A 16,214-nucleotide genomic window follows, 5' to 3' on the forward strand; every position below is an offset into this window, starting at 1 on the left:
TCATGTAGAAAGCTAAATATCGCAAATGTATTGTGTATTATATAATTACTGGTGATAAGACTTCTACAAAAAAGAAATTTGAGGCTAAAATATGATATTGTCATATGATTTCTCTGTGGTTCAGTTTAGTTTGATAAATATTATGCATCAGGCACATTTTAGTAGTTACAGAGAAATTATAGTGTACTGTAGGTGTATAAACAGATAATCAGCACAGCTTGGTAAGTGATAAACTTGGTGATAAACTCAGGGATCTATGGGAGGAAATTTTAATCCAATTTGGAAGTTTGAGATAGGCTCCCTGTAGATGGTGGCATCTTGAATAATAATAACTCATATATGTTGAGTACTTTACTGAGTATCAAGAACTGTCCTAATGAGACTTGCATGTCATTTAGGTGGTGACCATGTGGTGACATTCATTGACAGAGGTGTCACAGGAAGAGGAACAGGTTTTGTGGGAGACATCACAGTTTTGGACACAGTTTGAAGTGCATGAGGAACACCCAATGGAAATCTTAGTCTTAACTCAGAGTTTAGGGGTGTAGCTAAGAGCCTTGAGAATCAGTAGCTTACAGGTGTTACATAACTGTGGATGGAGAGAGACCACCAAGAGCAGATAGAGGAGGTCACACTTTTTTTTTTTGCCTCTTAGCACACTGGAGTATTATAAAACTCCTTTCATTAATAATGATTCACAGAGGCAGTGATTTGCAGACTCTGGAGAGTAGAGTTTTGCAAAAATCCCCCTTGCTATTTCTCATATGCTCGCCCTTCCACTTGACAATCACTGGTGTACAGAGAAGAGTAGGGCCAAGGAAAGAACTCTGGGAAATACTAATTTTTAAGGGCATGGCAGATGAAGAACCCAGGAAAGACACCAAAAGATAACAGTTCAAAAGATCTGAGGAAACTTAGAAGAGAGCCAAGGGAGTAATGAGTTTCAAGAAGGGATGAATAGTTATTTAATGTCAAATGGAATAGAGAGATCCAGTATAAGTACTGCAAAGTATCTGTTGGATTTAATATTTTCTAGAGTTTGCTGGATCGATGTTTGCAAAAGCCAGATTTCTGTGCACTGAGGAGTGTGTTTAATCATTCATTCATTCAATATAAAAATGTTTAAGTGTCTTATGTGCCAGGTACTATTCTAGGTTGATGAACAAAATCCTGGCTTTTGTGACACTGTAATTCTAATAGGAAGAGATAGATAAGCACATGAAACTGAGGATAAACAGACAAGTGTAAAATACTTTTTCAAGAAGATTGGCTAAGAGGAGATAGAAGGTACAATAATACAGTAATAGCTAACATTTATTGAATGCTTATTATGTGCCACACACTATATCATTTAACTTGCAGCAACACTATGGAGCAGATATTATCTTTCCCATTTCCATATTACTTCAGAAAGAAATGAGGGAATTTAAATTCAGAGTAGCTAAGTATTTATCTAAGATTACACACCTAACAAGTGACAGATCTGGGATTTAAAGCAGGGCCAATCTGATTCCAAAGTTTGTACGTGTAACCACTATGCTGTGTTGTCCTGGAAGAAATATATTTTCATGCTGGCAGTAACCTTTACGTACTTAATTTACTCATTCACTTATTTGCTATTAAAGTTCTTAAAATGATTTTACTCTATTGTCATTATATATAATAGCATCATACTTTATTATTTCATCTCTAAGAGTCCCCAAACACTTTGGTGAATGGTATTATGCATTCATCTATGATACAAACAAACAAGTGCAAATGTCATCCTGTCACCTCTATCTTAAAACCGTTGAATGGCTTCTCATAGACCCAAGGCTCTATATGATTTGACCTCTTTTTGCTTCTAAAGCCTTGTCTTTGCTACTTTTATTGTACATTCCAGACATACTGAACAATTTCTAGTGCTAGACTTTCTTTCATTCCCAAGTTTTCACCTATGCTATATACTTTGTCAGATGCCTCCCACCCCACCCTAAATATGCTTTTCACTTGGCAAGCTCTTACTTATTCTTCATCTCTCCTTACTTTTTTATAAAGGCCTTCCGTGACCATTGACCTAGGTTATATGTATTTTTATATTTTCATATTTCCATACACTTGCTCTATCATAGCATTTATTATATTTAAAAAAATTTATTGAGGACTAATTCACATATCATAAAATTCACCTATTCAAAGTGGCTTTTGGTATATTCACAGATATGTACAACCATCATCACCACAGTCAATTTTACAGCTTTTTTTTTTTTACCTCAGAAAGAAACTCCATGCCCTTTAACTGCCACCCACCTCCCGCTAGCCCTAAAAAATTCTAATCTACTTTCTATCACTGTAGATTTTCCTAGTCTGGATATGTCAGACAAATGGAATCATACAATATGTGACCTTTCTGACTCACTCCTTTCACTTACCATAATGTTTCCAGGTTCATCCATGTCGTAGCATGTATCAGTATTTTCTTCCTTTTTATGACTGGATAATATTTCATTATATGGCTATATCACATTTATTCACATTTGTTACATTTTATTGTAATTACTTTTAATATCTGTCTGCCCACCCCAATAGACTGTAAGTTCCTTGAAAGCAAGGCCATGTGCATCTTGTTTACCACTGTATCCACAAATTATTTATTGAATGAATGTGTAACTTCATGAAGTAGCCTGTTGTCTCTATCTACAGAAATTCTCGTTTGTTTTCACACAAGTGCCTCAAGCCAAAAAGTATGCCTCCTAGTTCTAACATTCTGAAGAAGTTGGTCACTCTTTGGGAAATTTATAAGGATTCATGGCTCATGGCTCATGGGAGTGTCAGTTACCCTCACTGTGTTTGTGCATTCATGTATTCAACAAATATTTATTCATATATTTATTGGAAACTTTACTGTGCCAGGCAGTGTTAGGTGGTAGAGATGTAATGGTGAACAAGGCAAACATAGTCTTTACTTCCCTGGAGATTGCATTCTAGTTGAGAGAGACAGACAACAAACACACAAATAATAAATAAACAGTATAATTTCAGATAGAAGTAAATGTTATGAAGAAACTAACAGAGCATAGTGAGATAGTGACTCAGTGATGTTGATGGGAGACTGCTTCAGCTAGGATGGCCAGAAAAAGGCTGTTGAGGAGGTGACATTTGAGCAGAGGTCTGAATGATGAGAAAAAAGTAGCCACATGAAGATCTGAGAGAAAAGTATTTCATAAAGAAATATATGAAATACTTTTCTCCTTATAAAGAGAAATCATATATAAATCATATATTTCATCTCTCTAAGTGTTCCTCTTTATAAAGAAGGAACAGGCACAAAGGCCCTGAGTTGGGAATGAGACGGACATGTTCAAGGATTAAAAAGAAGGCTGGTGTGGCTGAGTGTGGTAAAAAAAAAAAAGGAGAAAGTAGCAGGAAATGAAAATGGAGAGAGAGGGCCAAGGACTAAATCATATAGAATTCTGTGGGTCATTGCATACTTATAATGAAACCCATTGGGAAGTCATTGGAGAGCTTCAAGCAGGAAAGTGATACTTATCTGATTTATAATAAGTCCTTTGTAATTTTAGCAGTCTATGATTCTAGGTTATCTGCATCTGGGTTTTATTTTGGCTGATTTGCCCAATTTTCCAACATCAGTTTTGGTCAGAGACCTTCAGCATTTGCTGATGATCTATTGGAGGAAGCATATTACCCCTGTTTCGATAAATAGTGCCTTTATTATATGATTATTTCCTTCAAATAATAGTTAGTAAGGATAATTATCTTCAGTTTTTTTTAAAATTTAAGTATAGTTGTACACAATATTATATTAATCTTAGGTGTACAATATAGTGATTCGACAGTCATATACCTTACAATATAATCACCACCATCTGACCCAGCAATTCCAGTTCTGGGAATTTATCCAAAGAAATTGAGTGTTCTTAATCTACAGAATGGGATAAAGGATATTTATAAGTCTAGATACTCATATTATTGTTCAATCCAGATATATTCATTTTTCAATGTAGCAGTGGGTTTCACTTTACCAGTGGAAAGGCAAAAATAACATTTTTTTAAAAATGTCTAACACAAATGCCTAACACACAGGAGTTACTTAATAGATATTTGTTCACTAAATAGGAACTGTTTCTGTAGGCTGAATTCAACATGCATCACCAGTTTATGACCTTTGGAATACATAATTTGTCATTTAATTCTAATAACCATTCAGTTAGTGTGTATAGACCCCCATTGTATAAAATAGGAAGCCCGAATTCAAATCAATTCAAAGCAATGTAATCCTCAAAGCATTGACATGAGATAGGCCGTGGCATTACACAGAATGTACAGTGATGGAACAGACTTAGAGGATAGTGACTTGCCCAACTCCCTATTCCCCTACCTTGCTTTAGTTTTCTTATTATTACTTATTTCTGAAAAAAATATATGTTTGTGCATTTGTTTGTCAGCTCCACTAGAGTATGCACTTTACAAGAGCAAGGACTGTATAAATTATCTCCAAAACTCAGTGCCTTAAAACAACAAACATTTATTATCTCATATTTTCTATGGGTCAGGAATTCAGAAGCAGTTTAGCTGAGAGATTTCAGCTTAGGCTCTCTCATCAGGTTGAAGTCCAGATGTCAGCTAGGGCTGCAGTCACATGGCTTGACTATGGCTGGGATAGATGCTTCAGAGATCACTCATGTAGCTGTTAGCAGAAAGCCTCCATTCCTCTGTGGCTGTTGGCTAGAAGCCTTAGATTCTCACTATGTGGGCCTCTCTTTATGACATGGAAGCTGGCTTCCTCCAAAGTGAATGACCCAAGAGAGAACAAAGCAGAAGCCTTATTATATGTAAAATGTTTTTTATAACAAAGCATTGAGGTAATATACATTCACTACTGCCATATTCTATTGGTGACACAGATCAATCCTGACATGTGTGAGAGGGACTACATAAGAGTCGAATAACTAGAGGTGGCTTTTACTGGGAGCCATCTTGGAAGCTGGCTATCACAGATCCTTTCTCTTGTTTACTAGTATTACTGTTATCTCAGCATCAAGAATACCTTGCATATGGTAGGTGCTTAATATTTGTTGAATGAGTGGGTAGATGGATTTAGACCACATATGAATTCAAATGTATGTCTTAAAAAAAAGACCATTCATGGAGTCATAAGTTGTTGGGGAGGGGCATTCAAGATGAGTTCTAAAATAAAAGTAATTGTCAGATGTAAAGAATAAGGGAAATTCACTCTTTTTTATTATATCTTTCTTTCAGATGTGGAAACATGAGGGCTTTTTTGCACTCTATAAAGGATTTTGGCCAAACTGGCTTCGACTTGGACCCTGGAACATCATCGTATCCTTTTAGAACATGAAAATTAAAGCAAATGCTTTAGGCTCCCAGGTAGTTCTAGGCTATGGGAAGGAAAATTTGATTATTGAGAAACTCAGGCATTCTAATGGTGACCACTGAGTATTGAATTAAGTAAAGCAATGACTTTCAAATGGAATCTAATACAAACCGAAGGTAGTAGGAAAAAAAATGGCAGTTTCCTCTTTTTCACTGAAAACAAAACAAAACAACAACAAACAGCCAAATCTGGAAAGGGTTATGAAGTTTTTGGAAACCCTGCTGGGAGATGCCCATTGAAAAGTCCATGCTGAGGTGGTCTGTATTTCCTACCCCTTAACTATGGGGCCTAAATAGCTGGGGAAATAATAAGACAGAAAACACTCATAGGGTGAAAGAATCCAGGGCCACGTAGGGTTCTTTCCTCAGGGGTGGACCTCCTTCCTTTAGCTATGTTTGAGTACCTTCTATGTGCAGAACCATGGATTGGATACTGTGTGTGGTGTTTTGTGTATAGTGGTGAGCATTGCAGGGTTGAAAAAGAATTCCTTGTCCTTGTGCAGTCTATCGGTTGAGGGAGATAGTATCACTCTTCCTCCATGAGATTATGCTGATCACCTAACGTCTGTAACAATTACTCTAGCACTAAATTATATGTTGTCATTGATGTTCTTGGTTATGTGTTTGTGTATGTGGTCACGTGTGTGTGTCTCGTTTGTCCCTGAAGATTATAAGTAGGTTAGAATTTTAATTTGTGTATATTGCTAAATGCCAATGATCATAATGGGCACATGGTGGGCACTCAATGCATGCTTGATTTGCCAGGTATTATTTTTAAAAAGACTTTTAAGCAAGTGTAACTTAGAATAGCAGAGATTAAATACTTTAAGAGAATGCAATACACAATTTTAGAACTGGGTTTGGCTTTCAGTATCAACTCAGTGATCTTCCATAACTTGCTCTTCAGTTTTTTATTACATACGAGCAGCTTAAGAGGCTTCAAATCTAAGGACTGAATTATATGTGAGCCAAGCCCTGCCAACCTTTCTACTCTTTTCTCTTTTTCTTGTTCAAATGTATTTTGACAAAGTTGTGTTTATTGAACTATAGGTCTCCCAAAGGCCTCCTGCTGGAAGAACAATAGGATGGTTCAAAATTGTTCATGTGTTTGTGTTACCATGTTAACTTTTCCCTGAGAGGAAGTGTTAACACAGACTCTGGCCTTAGATTGGTATCTTCTGTGAAGATGGATACTGATGGGTGACATTCAAAATGGCCTTCTTTTCAAATGTGGGTTAAAAGTAGTTGATTAGCCCTAGACTTGGGCTAGAGCAGAAGGCATAGGCCAGGGCAGTTACTGCTATGTATGTTACAGACCTCAGTTCTCATTAAAGTATTTATTGGCAGAATCATTTTGACTTTGTCTTCATTTACTATTTTTTTTTCTTTGCCAACTCTTTAAGTTACGTTCTCCAGGAAGTGAGAAAGAGAAGGTGACTATGAAATTGAGTCTGGACTCTTAAAGCACATTTATGGGAACAAAGTGCTTTGTGCTTTCCCACTGCCATTCATTGTCATAATGCTGCTCACTTGTAAACATCAGGCAAGTGGTTATTTCCTAAGCATGAATAAACAAACAAATAGCTCATTTGGAAGCTTCTATGGATAAAATGCTAAAAGAGGCTTAAAATAGAACCCCATATCTAGAGTTTTAATTGTCTTACAAGTAAAAAGTTCTGGCTACTTTCTTGTACTAGGACAGTGCCTGTTACATTGTAGGCACTCAAATATTTGTGGAATGAGTAGTTTAGTTCTCCATTCTTATCCATTCATTTGTTCAAAAAACATTTATTATATGTCTATTATGTCCTAGATGCTGGTAATATAAAAATAAGTTAAGACAGTCTCTGTTTTCAAGCTCACATTATAGTAGGAGAAACAGACACATAAGTAGATAATCACAATAGGTACTAAGTACTATATGAGAGATGAACAAAGGACTGCAGAAACATAGAGGAGGGAACAGCCAATTACATAAAGGATTGGCTAAAGGCTTCATAGTGGAGGTGACATTTGTGCTGAAAAGCAGATGTTACCATGTGGATGAAGGAGGGAAGGACATTCCAGATAGGGGAACGTGGAAGAGTTCAGCATGGCTAAAATGCAGGGCCGTGGTTTTCAAATACCACGTGAGGCAAAATTGCCTGGAGATCTTGTGAAAAATGTAGATTTTTGTATCCCATCAGCTGAGAACCTAACCTTACTTGGGGCAAAGGCATTTCACTTTTGTCACAGGTACTTGATGCAGGTGGCCCTTAGATTATACTTTGAGTAGTTGTAAAGAAATGTGGGCTAGAATGAAAGGAAATAATAGTGTGGTTAAGGGTCAAATTATGAAGGGTCTCTATATGCTTAAAGGAAGAGTTTGACTTTTATCCTGGAGGGAGGAGGCAGGCAAAGGAAGTTTAAAATAAGGAAATAATATAACCAGCTTTGTATTTTAGGAAGAAAACCCTATTGTGGAGAGTAGCCTAGAGTGGAACAACCCAAAAAAGGTTTAGACTCACTGAAATCTACTCCTTTTTATGTACAGGTAGACAAAACAGAGTCCAGATAAACTAAGAACAATTGTTCTAAGTCACGTAGCCAGATTGTGGCATGTTTGAGACTAGCATGTAGTTATCAGATTTCTTCTGTCTCATTCTACTACCCTACAGTGACTTCTTAACTGTCAGTTTAAAGTACTACCTTTAAAAAAATTAGTGTAATGGCTAGGTGGAAGGCCAGAGGAGAGAAAGAACAGTTAGGGGGATCATTTTATAAACTATATAAATGTCTAACCAATGTACTATATACTTGAAACTAATAAAATTTAAAAAAATGTTGATTCTAAAAAAAATTAATTTTAAAAGACATTTTTAGAGAAGTTTTAGGTTCACAACAAAAATGTGCGGCAAGTACAGAGATTTCCTGTATACCTTCTACCCCTACGTGCACAGCCCTCCCACCATCAAAATTCTTCACCAGAGTGATTCATTTGTTACAATCTATGAATCTACATTGGTATACCATTAGCACCCCAAATCAATTATTTACATTAGAATTCAGTCTTGGTGTTATACATTCTCTGGATTTTGACAAATATATATAATATATTTAATACATAATATTAATGTATAACAACATGTATCCACCATTATAGTATCATACAGAATAGTTTCACTGTCTTGAAACTCCTCTGTGCTTTGCTTATTCATTCTTCTCTCTCCCCTAATCACCTAGACTCCATTGATGCTTTTATTGTCTCTATGGTTTTGCCTTTTCCAGAATGTCATATAATTGGAATTGTGCAGTGTTTAGCCTTTTCAGATTGGCTTTTTTTTCACTTAGCTATGTGCACTTATAGTTCCTCCATGTCTTTTCATGGCTTGATAGCTCATTTTCTTTTTTTTTTTTCTTTCGGGTATACCACAGTATATTTATCCATTTACCTATTGAAGGACATCTTGATTGTTTCCAAGTTTTGGCAATTATGAATAAAGCTGCTATAAACATTCACGTGCAGATTTTTTTTTTTTTGGACACAAGGTTTTAGCTCATGTGGATAAATACCAAGGAGTACAATTGCTGGATATATAATAAGAATATGTTCAGTTTTGCAAGAAACTTCCAAAATGTCTTCCAAAGTAGCTGTGCCATTTGCATTCCCACCAGCAATGAATGAGAGTTTCTGTTTCTCCACATCCTTGCCAGCTTTTGGTGTTTTCAGTGTTCTGGATTTGGGCCATTCTTATAAGTGGAGTGGTATCGCATTGTTTGCATTTGTTTTCAAGACTGCTAATTTTCTGAGTACAGGTATTTTACTTTCTTGGTTAAATTTATTCCTAGGTATTTTATTTTTTTCATGCAATTGTAAATGGGACCAGTTTCTTAATTTCTCTTTCTGATGGTTTGTTATTTATATATAAAAATGCAACGATTTCTGACTACTAATTTTAGATCCTGCTACTTTTCTAAATTTATCAGTTCTAATAGATTTTGGTGGAACTTTTAGGATTCTCTCTATATAGTATCATGTCATCTGCAAATATATATAACTTTATTCCAAAATATATATAACTTCCAAATATATATAACTTTAAGTGACCCTGGACAAGGCTGTGTCAGTACACCTCTAGCATAGTCATCTGCTTATTCCATATATATATATATTTGGAATAAGCAAATCCCTCATGTTACCAGCAACCTGAAGATCAAACAACTGACATTTCTGATTAGGAAACTCCAGATTTGAAGGGATAAAATAATGGTCAAAGTCTGTAGGCTATGCAATGAAAAAGCTTTCAACATTTTTCTATTTATTTATTTTTCTATTTATTTATTTGTAAGTTTAAAAAATTTTCTCAGATCTTCATATCACAACAGTATATGCAGGATTGTAATAATACTAATAATAATAATAATAATAATAATAGCAGCTAACACTTATATGGCTTTTATGTGCCAGATGCTGTTATAAGTGTATTGTACTTATAAAACTCTGTTTACATCCTTCCAGATATGAGGTAGGTGCTATTCTTATTTTTCAGATGAGAAACTGAGACACAGAAAGGTAAAATACTTTATTCCTAGGAAATGGCAGAGCCAGGATTCTAACCTAGGCAGTCTGGCTCATGAGCCCATGCTTGTAATGACTATGCTAGAGGTGTACTGACACAGCCTTGTCCAGGGTCACTTAAAGTTTATGGCAGGTGAGCAGTAAAGAATATTGATTTCATTAATTCCCCTATCTTTATAGTACCCTTAGAGAAAGATGGTCAATAGTTGTGTGATTGGTCACTCTTTGACACCTAACTGTAATACTGGATTTAAATTATTTTCCTGGAGACATGTGATTGCAAATATTATTTTTCTCTTATTCTCCACTTTCTACTGCTTTTCCTTTCTTTTGTTGGCCTTTCTTCTCCATGACCTCCTTCATCACTGGCCCACCACACACAGAAGAACTTGTTATTGTTATGTGTTAGACTATTTATTGAAGAACTTGGAATTATCAATATGGATGCCACTAGTTTGAAACTGAATATGTAGACATGGGGCTAGACTTCTCAGACTCTCTCCTCTAGTGCAAAGAAGTATGTTGTTCTGCTTATAAAGAAATTTATGGGAGGAATGATTAAACTACAAAGGACCTAATTATAAATACTTCTTTTCTATTCACTAATGTACAGCACTTAAAGGATAATGTTTTTGTTAGTGTAGCCTAGTCAAGATATTACATGTAAGTTAAAGTAATAAAATTGCTTTTTAAAGAACAAATATTTTGATATCTTCTGTTAGAATGGTCATTCCACATTAATATTAATTCCTGAGGTTTGACTAAAGGATATTCCTTCTCTTTATTCAGTGTCACAGCATCAGAATTCAGTTGTATTTTGGGCTTTGCCTAACTCATTATAAACATTCTTCATGCATCCTTGTCTCATTTATTTAGTAAGTAAGAAAAACAATTTAACACATCATTGTTGTATATGATTACTAAGGGACTTGGTAATTTTAAAATAGTAGTTGGAATTTTGGATTCTGAGTCTTTTCCACATTTGAAATAACCTCTAGCCATTCAGTTATAATTTCTTGGTTTAGTTTTCTCACTTTTTAAGCCATCTCTGAGATGATATGACACAAGTTTGCTTTTCTATGGGAAGTGCTTTAGTATTTGTTAAATGGCTCAGTAGGCAAATCTGCAAAAGTATTATGAGTGGTAAAAGCACATTGAGCAGTTTTATTAAGGCAGTGTGCCATTTTACTGGGCCAATGGCTGTGTTATTTCAACATGTTTATAAGCTTTTAGTGCCTTAATGTCAACTTAATTGAGACATAACTGGAACTGATGTGGATTTATTATAGTAAATGGGAAATATGATTCAATCATGGGATTATTGGGTGACACATCAAATAAAAACAAACCTAAACAAATAAATGAGACCCCCCTCCCTCAGGCTCTTGGTCTTACATGATTTTCGTCCCTCTAGTGCTCTGGAACAAATGAATCCTGCCTGCCCCACTGTATAGAAGGTGTTTTGAAAGAAATAGGCACTACTTTGTGTATTAAAACGGAATCTGAGACCTTTAGCAGTTGCATTGGTCATTTCTAGGACTCCTCATGAGAGGACTTTTTGAGCCCAGTAGCTGATTATGGTTCCAACAGCTTGTAAATCCAGGGGACATACAGCTGGGTAGTAGCCTGTTAAACTATCATGCACTTTACCCTGACACAGTTTATCTGTTAGGTGGAGCTCATCTTTCCTTTTCAACAAGGCTGCAAGTCTATGGCTTCGAGGCCCAACTGCATCAAAACCTGTCTCCTGGCTCCATGTGATCATGTTTTCATAGTCTCATGCCTTACCATTTTATGGCATTGCACAAAGCAACTACCTCAAAAAATTTTAAGAGTGAAAACACATTGAAATCAATATCTGGATGTCACACAACACTGTACTGATGATGTAGTTGTACTGTGAGGGTCATTCTTAAACTGCTGTGTCCCATTAGTCCAAACTTCTAAATTTGCAGATTAACTCTAGCAGTAGGGCATATCAATAGGTTTCCTTTTGTAAAAAACAACCGGGTAACTTCCCTGAGCATGGCTTATGCTTTCAGGAAGCCATGCATTTTTAATTTTTTTGACATATTCACATCAGTGTGGGATGTTCATTTATGGCTCACTTTTGACTTCTCAACAGATATCCTAGGGAATCTTTACACTTCAAGAAATTCCAGCAAAAATATGAATCAGAATTCTTATCAATGGTTAATGCTCCTTGACCTAGTAATACTGCTGTGGAGAATTTATTCTAAGGAATTAAACAGATGTGCCAAAGATTTATATACAAGGGTATTTATAGTGGTATTACAACGGTGAGAAATTGTAAATAACATAAAATGTACAACTATTAGGAAATGGTTAAAATATATACTCATGTTAAAAAAATGCAACCATTACAAGTCATATTTTTGAAGAAAAAATGACAAGAAAAAATGCACAATATAAGGTTAAATGAAGAAAACAGATGAAGAATAACAGTGATCATCTCTGGATGGTACAATTATGGGTACCATTATATATTTTCAAAAATTTCTAAAATGAGCAAAAATTGCTTTTATAATTAGAAAAAGAATAATGAAAATCATACCTACATCAATATATAACTCTAACAGAAATCCCAGCAAAGCTGGGGCAATTTTAGTACCTAGCTCTGAATAAATGTTTGTGGGGTAGGTAGACAGATGGATAGACTAATGAATGAATGACAATTGACACTTGTAGGGAACATCATTGAGTTGATATGACTGCAGAAATAACAAATGAAGATTTTGTAATTAAAAGAAGATTCTAGATCAGTCAGCAGTTTGAAGTCACTAAAGGAGTCACAAAATAAGTGAGTGGCTAATGGCAGTCAAAGAGTTGTGGTATGGCCTTGGGTCCATTGCTGCTCTTGTTGCCCAGCTATCAGTACCATATATCCTTTTGTTCTGTGTGGGTCCTTGAAGTATCTCTCATGCCTGCTGCTTTCACTGGTCTCTATTCAGTTTGGCCAGTGACTAAGTGAGAATGAAATCAAAGTCACAAGTTCATTTCCCATTTGAATCAGTGAACAATTCTCCATATAGGGAAAAGTTATCTCAAAGCTAACTCTGGCTGGCCATCTCTCAAGAGATGGCTTATTGGTCATGTGGACAAGCAGGAGAGTGTTGGTGGATCAGAGAAACCTGCCTCTAACACTTGTGAGACCATTTAAAATGTCCTGTACAGAGTGCTGTGTGTTCTTATGTCTTTAAGAGTAGTCCTCTGAAACTGAAGTGTGCTATGTATAACGTTAGCTACCCGAGGAATCAATATAAAACTTAGTTTTTATAAAAAAATTATGATAAGCTGTTCATGGAAATTTTAAGTGGGATTGATTGACATACATTTTGTCTTAGAAGGTCTTAATATCTTTTGGCTATTTTGATCAAATTGCTTAACAGGATCTGGCTTTTTTGCAAGTCTATCTGGAGACAACACTGGATGCTTGAATGAAATTGAAATGTTTCTTCTCCAGTGCATTCTCTTGTCTGTGAAGAAGCCCACATCAAAGAAAGTTATCAGATTTTTGCATTCTGCATCTCTGCTCTTGGTGGCTTTTTAAACAGTGTTTTTTAATTGTAGTTATTCTTAAACTCAAGTGTTTGATAGTACTGTCTTAGTTGTATCTGCTCTGTATTGATCCCGCTAAGGTATTAGATATACTGTTTGTGTTTTACAACCTGAATCATATCTCATCACTCATTTTCAAAAATCTTATTCAGGTGTTAAGGAATTCACAGTTCAGAGGCTAATTCTCCTTGTCCAGGAGGTCATAATGTCCTCAGATGTGATGCACTCCCTTAAATTGGTCAGCTGGAGGTTTTATTCTTCAGGATTTTTAAGGAAGAGGAAGAGAACATTTTCTGAGCACCAATAATGTGCTGTTAAAAGTTTACTAGGCATTTTTCACATACAGTATTGGAATTAATTCTCATTATAACTATATAAGGTAGGTACTATTACCCCAATTTTACAAATGAGGGACCTGTAGCTTTGAGAACTTAAATGACTGAATCATCATTTGAACTCTGATCTGTTAAACTTCAAAGCTTTTTATTTTTCTACTGCTCACACTGACTCCTAGGAATAACAGGGTTTCTCAGACTGAACCTAATAACACAACAATCACCGAGGCTCCCCTCAAGTTCTGCCTTTCTCCTGTAACTAATTTCCATTCTACTTTGCTTGTGTTACCTTGGCAAGATTAGTTCTTTGCAGCAAGGCCAGAAAATTAAGCTTTGAATCACCAATAAGGAGGACATGATTTGAGCCTGCCTTCAGTTTTATCCAAAAACCCAGTTACTGTTTGTGTTTTACCTAGTTCCCAGTAACTCATTACCCAATTCAAGAGTGTGTCTTATTGCTAGCATAACTGATACTTGCTAGGTACTCAGCACCTCAAATAATATTGGCTTCCATCATGCACTCAAGAGTCAAAAAGTTCTTTAGTTGTAGGAACATAAAGCCTACTATGGTGAAAGCAAGCAATGGTCCTCCTCTAGACCAGAGTGGTAAGCAGAGCAACTGCCTAAAGAAAGATCTACCAAAGTAGAGTTGATGTGTATTAGAATAGGTTAGTGAGAAACAGGCTTTTTGTGTTGAAAGTATAGGGTGAAAATAGGGAGAAGGGAATTTTCAAGAGTACGGATATTGAAAAGGATGATCATTAACTTATGAACAACTGAAGGAAAGCAAACTGAGAGTTAATCTATGATTGAAGGGGAATGAAAACCCAGTGCAAAGCATCATGATGTAGTGCCATCCTTTTGAGAGGAGGATGGCCAGATTCCATCCAGATTCTGAACATTATAGTTTGAGATTTGAGTAAAAATGTTCACAGAGCTCTTGGAATTAGCCATTACACATTGGACTCAAATGCATCCTCAGACCATCATTTTAGAGATACTGAGGAGTTAACTTTCCAAGGTTGTTTTGGCACCAAATCCCAGACACATTAATCCATACTGCTGAGGTTTCTTCTTGCCCTCTTGTCCATTCAGCAGCTTTCCAGGGAGATAATTTAATTTGGGGCCTTAAGAAATAAATTTTATAGGAATCCAGTATGGAGACCAGGAGGTTGAGGAAAGGGTTACAGGAAAGCTCAGGAAGGCTGAGGGTAGTTCTTGGGTTACTTCTCCACTCTGCTTTTGAGCATAATTCCCAGCTGCTCACAGTCATTTTTCTGTACCCACAGAAAGCAGAAAGAGGCACTGGCTCCTCAGCTGGTCTCCTGAGCCATTTTAGACACATCCTCTTATGCGACTGAATTTCTTAGGAAAATGAAAGTTTGAGAGTAAATGGAATAAGGTCAAGCTCTGAGGAGCAAAGTGGGTCCAGTGTGGACAGCTTGGCAGTGTCTTTCTTGGTAACTACCCCTTTTCCCTCTTCCTTCCCTTCTAGTGTCTCAGAATTTGTGGTTCAGCATTGTCATCAGCAAGTACCTACAAGTGAAGTAAGAAGCCAGCTGAGGGCCACAGAGTTAGAAAGGTGGTGGATTGAGAGGGGTAATAGCAGAAATAATCACGCGATAGGTTATTTCCCAAAGAAACTGTTTTTGAATACTGTGAAGTGGGGGAAACAACAAGCTTTGGAATTTAATACATGTTTCTACATTTTATGTTAACTCACTAAAAATGTCTGATTTACATTGGAAGGAGGTGCAGGACTCCTCACTTTACCAAAGCAATCACTATAGTAAACAGTTAAAAAGAACAAAACCTCATTTCTTCAGTGCTGTGCTGTTCAATATGGTAGCTATTAGCCACATGTGGCTGTCAAGCACTGAAATATGGCTAGTTTGAATTGAGATGTTCTGTAAGGGTAAAATATACAACAGACGTAAAAGATTTAGCATGAAAAAAATGGTGTAATAATTATATTGGGTTACAGGAAATAATGGTTTGATATATTGGGTTAAATAAAATATTAACATTAAGTTCAGCTGTTTCTTTTTTACCTTTTAATGTGGCTACTGGAACATTTAAAATGACATATGTGACTCACATATATTGGATGGTGCTGCTCTAGTGTATTCAAATGTAGGATTTGACTTTTAAGCATCTTTACAGTAGTACATTTCTTGCTTTAAGTATACCTGTACAGGAGAAACAGACTCATTGCAAGAGAAGGACAGGGAGGAATGGAGATTTGCAAATGGGGAAACTGATTATGGAAGAAAGTTAGTACCATGCGTTAGTTACCTCTCAGTCTGGGGCAAGGGGGTCTGGGGGTGTCAATGGCCTGAAGTAAGTGC

At 36.1% G+C, this 16,214-nt stretch overlaps 1 protein-coding gene across 3 annotated transcripts in view; it reads left to right on the forward strand.

Moving 5' to 3' along the window:
* Positions 1-6,746, forward strand: part of SLC25A14 (solute carrier family 25 member 14) — a 28,724-nt gene extending 21,978 nt beyond the window's left edge. For all 3 annotated transcript variants that reach the window (XM_006912504.3, XM_015589857.1, XM_015589858.1), the window contains 2 exons: positions 5,260-5,340; positions 6,302-6,746. In XM_006912504.3, coding sequence (XP_006912566.1) covers positions 5,260-5,340; positions 6,302-6,343 — 123 coding nt within the window. In that variant the 3' untranslated portion in view covers positions 6,344-6,746. The remainder of the gene's footprint in view (positions 1-5,259; positions 5,341-6,301) is intronic.
* Positions 6,747-16,214: the final 9,468 nt, after the last annotated feature.

The sequence above is a fragment of the Pteropus alecto genome, unplaced genomic scaffold (genome assembly GCF_000325575.1).
Source record: "Pteropus alecto unplaced genomic scaffold, ASM32557v1 scaffold145, whole genome shotgun sequence".
Taxonomy (NCBI): Eukaryota; Metazoa; Chordata; class Mammalia; order Chiroptera; family Pteropodidae; genus Pteropus; species Pteropus alecto.